The sequence below is a fragment of the Petaurus breviceps genome, unplaced genomic scaffold (assembly GCF_028583685.1).
Source record: "Petaurus breviceps papuanus isolate PSGF00001 unplaced genomic scaffold, PetGlider_PUasm1.0 37, whole genome shotgun sequence".
Taxonomy (NCBI): domain Eukaryota; kingdom Metazoa; phylum Chordata; class Mammalia; order Diprotodontia; family Petauridae; genus Petaurus; species Petaurus breviceps.
Genome location: NW_027186296.1, coordinates 19,292,758 through 19,300,164, shown reverse-complemented (window position 1 = coordinate 19,300,164; position 7,407 = coordinate 19,292,758). Strand labels below are relative to the sequence as shown.

General features: G+C 41.5%; 1 protein-coding gene across 1 annotated transcript in view; it reads left to right on the top strand.

The window, feature by feature from the left end:
• Positions 1–2,513: 2,513 nt before the first annotated feature.
• USP50 (ubiquitin specific peptidase 50) overlaps positions 2,514–7,407 on the top strand; it is a 25,510-nt gene continuing 20,616 nt past the window's right edge. Inside the window, exon 1 of the mRNA XM_069097502.1 lies at positions 2,514–2,602. Coding sequence (XP_068953603.1) covers positions 2,514–2,602 — 89 coding nt within the window. The remainder of the gene's footprint in view (positions 2,603–7,407) is intronic.

Here is a 7,407-nt window from a genome sequence, read left to right as displayed (position 1 = left end):
AGTGACCACAAGTACTCTTTTCTGCCCTGGAACTGTGAGGAACTATTCCTTCTCCACCATTCTAAAAACCAATTTGGAGTTCCATCAAAACACTAGGCATACCCTTTAACCCAGCAATTCCTTGATTTTTTCTATTTGTATGATATGGCTAATATGGAAATGTTCTTTGTATAACTTCTCAGTGGGTAGAGGAGGAGCAGGAGGGAGAGAATTTGGAATATAATTTTTTTAAAGAATTTAAAATATTCTTTTCTAAAAATTTAAATACGTATTTGTTGATTGATGGGTGGAGAGATGTGGGCTAAACAGACAGGTGGATTCAGAACTGGTCCAACAGCTAGGCCCAAAGCAATACTAAAATGTCCCGAACCCTTAGGATGTTGAGCACATATATCAATGATTCATAGCATGCATATCAACTTTGTGGCTCACAAAACTAGGAGAGAAAACTAACACACTTGATAGTAGTTAGGATTCAAAAAGATCTTGATAGGAAAGAACACTGCACCAAACCTTTTTTAAAAAGCATCAAATGTAATGTAGATAAATTTGTAATTTTATATTTTGGTTCAAAAAGCCAGTTTAACAAATATAAAGTGGGAGAATTATACTATTTGACAGCAATTCATCTGGAAAACAACAATAGCTACCTAGGGGTTTCAGAGGATTACATATTCAATTATGAGTCAACAATATGGCAGCCAAAAAAGCCAATGAGATCTTAGGCTGCATTAAGAGAACCAGGGAGATGATGTGCTCTGCCCTAGGCAGACATCATCTAGGGTAATCTGTTCAATTCAACACCACATTTTAAGAAAGACATTGATAAGGTGTAAAAATTGCCAGAAAAGGGAAACTGAGGATGAAAACCCTTGACTTCATGCCACATAAACACTGGTTAGAATGATTGAATGAAGCATTTATTAAGCACTATGTGCAAAGTTTTGTACTAAATATTGAAGATACAAATAGAAAGGTAAGACAATCCCTGCCTCTCAGAGAGCTCACATTCTAATGGAACTAGGGAAATTAAGCCCAAAGTGGGGGATGGAATTGGGAAGTAGGGAACAGGATAGTAAGTGATCTGAAGGTCTGCTTGAAGAACTTACAGTGAAACATAATTATACTTGTTCTCATTGGTCCCAGAGGAAGAACGAGAAGCAATGAGTAGATAATACAGGCTTGATGTCAGGAAAATCTTCAGAATTATTGTTCTCCCAAAGTGGAGTTTCTTCTCGCTGGAAGTCTTCAAAGGCTGCATGTCCATTTGTGGGTCATGTTGGAGTTTCCTACCAATTCCTGAGATTCTATTTGCATGCTCACAGCTCAAAGAAAATAGTACTGGCCATTGTCAGAACTGTGAAGAAATGTGGTTATTTCCTCCTGTCTGGAACATCCTCTTGAAGGAATAAAAGATGAAAGAAGCGAGTGATGGTATAAGAAGATGACCCAAGCATTCAACATTGAGCCCAGACCAAGCAGGTCAGCAGGGGAAGAGGAGCAGAAGCTAATTAATCCCAGGGATGGATGATGAGCCTGGAAAGTTTGGTTTTGGGTTTTTTTGTTTGTTTTTACTACTAGAGCAACTCTCATTGAGATTGGCATGAATGTGCATATATAAAAACAGAATGAGCAGAGCAGAAAATGTCTTCTAAATTCAGTTCAACTAACATTAAGCCACTAAGTGGAATGTCAGTGTGGTAGCCACTGGCAGGCACTGGGGATACAAAATACAGTTCCTGTCTTCAAGGAGTTTACAACCTATTCACAAGCAAGGTAAGGCAAAGCAATAAGCTTTTTTAAATGTTGACTATATGGTAGGTATTGTGCTAAGTCCTGGGGATCTAAATACAAGAAAGAGAGAAAAAAGTCCCTGCCATCAAAGAATTTACACACTAATTGGGGATAATCCACATGAGGAGGCTAAAAAGCATTGGATGAGGGCAGAAATCACATGGGGGCATAATACATGTCCAAGTCAGGAGAGGCAAGACAGGAATGAAAACTGGGTGTCCTAAGCCCATCCCCAAAATGAAGGCCCCAGGAAGAACTCACCATTGGGGAAAGAGAGTTAGCATGGCAGAGGGTGTTCCATGATGAAAAGGTAGCAGAGGGAGGCAGCTAGGTGGTGCAGTGAATAGAGCACCAGCCCTGGAGTCAGGAGGACCTAAGTTCAAATCCGGCCTCAGACACTTAACATTTACTAGCCATGTGACCTTGGGCAAGTCACTTACCTTCCCCCCTCCAAAAAAAAAGGTAGCAGAGGTTGAAGTAACCAAGTCTGGAAAGTCAGGAGAACCAGGAGGTGAGAGACAACAAACATCTATTCAATTAAATTCCTTCTCTCCATTAGGCTACTGTGCCAGCAGCTGGGGGCGGCCCAACAAATAAATAAATAAATTACCCTTTTCTCAGCAGCCTAGGTATTTCTACTGTGGTTATTATGCTGTTGACTTCGGGGACAGTCACAGTTATAGGGTCATGGCCCACAGTCTCTATCTGTTGTCTTGATCATGTTCCCACAACATGCAGGACCAGTCCATCCAGGTGGGGAGGAGGGATCAACCGAACAATGTTACCAAGAAAATAGAAGTCATCAGCTGTAAGTTCCCCTTCCCTATTCTATACCCCGCTCCAAACTCCTCAGCAGCTCCCCATCATTTCTTTGGCTTCAGAATGACTCCGAGTTGCCTCTAGCAGCTTGCTGCTTCCATTATCTCCTTTCTCTCCTTATCTGCTGGCTCCTTCCCAGCTGTCTATAAACATACCTGACCTTGAAAAACCTTCCCATCTTCTCCCTCTTGATGCCATACTCCTAGCAGAAAAATAATATATTTTTTCGCTTCTCCTTCACTTTTCAACTCCTTACAATCTAGCCTCTACCCTCACCACTTCATTGAAATTTCTTTTTTCAAATGCAACGGTCTATTTTCTTTGTCATTCGTCACTCTGTGAATATTCTCTCCTCCCTGGGTTTTCCCAACAATGGTACTCTTGCTTCTCCTGTCTGTCTGACTGCTTCTCAATCTTCTTTGCTGAATCTAACATCTATGTCTTATCCTCTCCCTCCCCCGCCGTCTTCCCCCCTCCCCCCAAATCTTGGGCATCTTGTCCAGGGCTTTTTGTAGGCTTATCTTTGTCTTCCCTTGTCTTGGTGATCTCATAACAGCTCCCATAAGTTGTTATCATCTATGCAGATGCCCCCAGATCTATGTATCCAGATCTATTCTCTCTTTCAAACCCCAGTCCTGAATTAACAATTGCCAACTGAAACCTCTTCAAGGTCACTAGATAGTTTATGGGAGAGAAGGCTGGATTTGGGGTTGTGAAGCTTTGAGTTCAAATCCTGAAGTAGAATTTGAACTGTGACTCTGAACAAGTACCTTAACCTCTCTCAGCTTGTTTCCTCATCTGTGAAATGGGAATAAGAGCACATCCTCACAGTATTGTAGGCTCAAATGAGATAATAGACATAAAGTATCTTGCAAACAAGTTTTATAGCTAGTATTTTTATCTCAAAATCTACATGTAAAATTAAAATCATCATCTTCTCTTCCTAAGTCCACTTCTCCTCCAATCTTCTCTTATCATCATGTTCAAATTCTTGGGAGTCATCCTTGACTATTACAATCCTTCTTCCTACAAACCTTTATCCAATCAGTTGCAGAATCTTATCAGTCCTACCTCACAAAGAATGGTTCTTCCACAGCCACCCTTTTTTCCTTTTCCAATCATAGTCACTACTCTGGTTCAGACCCTCACCATCTCTAACCAGGTTTTTTCCAACAGTCTCTTAATTGGACTCTGGCTTCCTTCTGATCTCTTCCCCTTTTTTAAGTAACTTGCCCAAGGTTACACGGCTAGTTTTGAGTGTGTGTGTGGGGGGGGAGGGGGGGTTAAGTATCTGAGGCTGGAACCGAACTCAGGGCCTCCTGACTCCTGGGCAGGCGCTTTACTCACTGCACCACCTAGTCGCCCCACTCCGTTCCCCTTTTCAGTCCTCCTTCCACATTGCTGTTAAAATCATCTTCCTAAAGCTAAAGTCTGAGCATGTCACTATCTTGCCTGAGAGCCTTCAACAACTCTGTGATTCTCTACAGTTTGTATCTCCCTCCCCTAGGAGACCATACACTCCTTAACTGTGGACCATTGTTTCTTGTTTTCCCTTTACATCTCTGCCATTTTACATTAGTGTCTAATTACATATATAGTACACAATGAAGGCTAGTGTGATTATATTGGATAGGAGAAGGGGAAATTAGTAACATAAGAAAATGAGCAAAGGAAGCTTTAGTTCCATGTGACCTTGGGCAAGTCACTTAACCCCAATTGCCCTACCTTCCCCCCTCTAAAAAAAAAAGAGAAAAAAAAAGGAAGCTTTAGTTAGTCCTGGGACGTAGTTTGGGGGCACAGAGAACTTCAGATACATTGGACCTTTGCTTCTAATAAGTTAGAGGGGTGTGTGTGTTTGTGTGTACGTAGTGTGAGTAGGATTACACTACTAGCTAGTAAACTATTTGAGGCCAAAATAGAATGGAAACTAATAAATTAAAAGCTAGTACACGATATATAACATTTTAAGGTTTGCAAATCACTTTACAAATATCTTATTCTCACAACTACCCTGGGATATAGACACTACCAGAAAGTGAAACAGAGAGGTAAGAATTGCTAATTCAGGTATGGGTGGAGTTTGAAGCCTAAGCTTTATGATTTGAATCAGGTCAAGAAGAGATCAAAAGTTTTCTAGGAAAACTGTATGGGAGTCATAATGAGTGACCAGGGTGCAAATGGACAAAGAAACAAAGACTCCTGATGTTTTTACCCCTGTGTCATAGCTACTGGGTACAGTGTACCACAAGGTAGCAAGTGATGGTGAGAGTTTATGTACAGTATTCCTTCCCTCTCTCTGCAGGTAGAATTCTGTGCGTGAAAACCATTCTACGAAAAACGGCCCCATCTGGTCCCAATTTCCTCAAGAATACTCTTTAACCTCCAGTTATAACAAGTTTGCATTTCATGATCTTCCAAATGCCAGATGGACTACAGTGTGAGCTTATTCCCAGAGGTCAAATGATCATTCCTACAGTATTACTTTCTCTGGGTTTTTGCTTGTTTTGTGATTCTCAAGTCTTGTACTCTTCCCTACAAATTAGCTCAGCCTCAAAAAAGCCCATTTACAGCTTTGTGGTTGGAAACACTGTTTCATCAACCAGCAATAATTCCCTTTCAGAGAAGGCCTTGTGTTTACCAGTGGGCGCCCTGAGGTAGCTGGGGTATTTTATCTGTATTTTGCCAACGAGGAAACTGCATTTGAAAGAAGTTGAAGGACTATCCCAAGGTCATACACTTGGGAAGTGTTTTCTGACCCCAAATCCATGCCTCTTTCTGCTGCCCTCACAAATACTTTCCATATTGGCTTCTTCACCTCTGTTGCTTTTCCGTGCCTTCCAATACGCCATCCTCAACTTTGCTTTTACTTCAGCTGTTCTGGTTCTATCCACTAATGCATGGTATGTTTTAGCTGTGAAAAGAGCTTGAGGGTTAACTAGGCCAACCTCGACATGTACACACATCTCTCCCTTCAATATTCTAGACCAAGTCTTCTCTGCTTGAACATTTTTCAGAGGTCTTGTTCTTTTTAGTTTCTTCTCTCTCTCTCTCTCTCTCTCTCTCTCTCTCTCTCTCTCTCTCTCTCACACACACACACACACACACACACACACACACACACACGATTTCTATATTTTACTTACAAATTTAAGGAATCCTTTTCTAATTCCCAATATTTGGAGTCTACTCTGAGGTCCTGGAAGTTTTCTCCTTCTCTCCCCCACCCTTTGTCCTGGTATAACTCCTGCCCAGAAAAAAGTATCTCTAGTTAACAACACTTCCTCCAGATCAGTGTGAATTGTAACTAGGACAAAGTAACTTGCTTACAAACAAAAAAAAAATCAGAATTATATGCAATTTAAAAAGAAATAGATCCATTTAGGAAAAGGGGTTATGTTTATAGTCGAAATACCTTCTTGTCAAAAATATGAACTATGAACAGCAGCCAGGGTAGGTGCATCCCATAGCAACATGTTAGAATCCTGAGGGAAAATAGAAAGGATTGTGATGCACAGAAGAGAAGATCCAAGTTGGAATGGTCCCTGAAGTACAGATGAAAACCAGTCTGGAGCTACCTGTTGGGGGCGGGGAATAGAAATTATTTTTTAAAAACCAAGTCAACAAAGAGTGTAAAAGAGAAAGAAATGAAGTTAAAAGGTTAGACAAGCCTCAATAGCAGTAACAACCCAACACTCTCCTTTTTCATGGCTTCCAGATGTCCTCCTGATGACTTCAAAATCTATTATGTTCTGTGAGTCTGTCTCTTCTACAGTGCTCTAGATAACAGATTAAGCCAAGGGGTAAGACTATCACAGAAGTAGAAGTAGGGAGGGACTCAAAGATACTTTAGAAAGACTTTCTCAGGGGAGTGTGTGCTACGTGTCTTGAATCATTGGAAGATGATGATGTTCTAAAATCAAGGGAGAAAAGTGATAAATATATATAGTATATATAATTAATATGATATCTAAAGCAACATATATATATGTGTGTGGAGAGGGACAGAGAGAGAGATATTTACTGGGGCAGCTAGGTGGTTCAGTGGATGGAGCACTGGGCCTGGAGTAAGGAAGACCTGAATTAAATCTGGCCTCAGATACTTACTGTGTGACCCTGGGCAAGTCACTTAACTTCTATCTGCCTTAATCCATCAGAGAAGGAAATGACAAATCACTCCAGTACCTTTACCAAGAAAACCCCATGGACAGTATGGTCCACAGGGTCACAAAGAGTCAGACACAACTAAACAACGTATTTGGTGTAATTCATAAAAGTATCTGGCTTAAGTGGGTATCCATTGTCATGAAACAGAGAAAAGGCATCCTGATGATCTGTTTCATATGTTCAGATAGAGCCAGTAGGAAACCTCAGAAACCATCCTACACTCTCATTTTACAAATGAGGAAACAGGTCCAGAGAAGCGACTTGCCTAAGGTCACTCAGATGGTAAAGGCCCACAGTGGGATCCAAACCCTAGGTCATCTGACTAGAACCAGGGATTTTTCCACTGTATTCACTCTTACTCCCTCAAAACTGAGTACTTGGGGGGGCGGCCAGGTAGCACAGCAAGTAAGAGCACCAGCTCCAGTGTTGAGAAGACCTGGAGATTGAATCCCGGGCTCAGACACTTAGCACTCACCCAGAAACACCTGGCCGTGTAACCTTGAGCAAGTTACTTAACCCCAATTGCTTAGGGGCGGCCAGGTGGCTCAGCGAGTAAGAGCACCAGCTCCAGTGTCGGGATGACCTGGATCAAATCCGGGCTCAGATACTCAGCACCACACCCAGAAATAA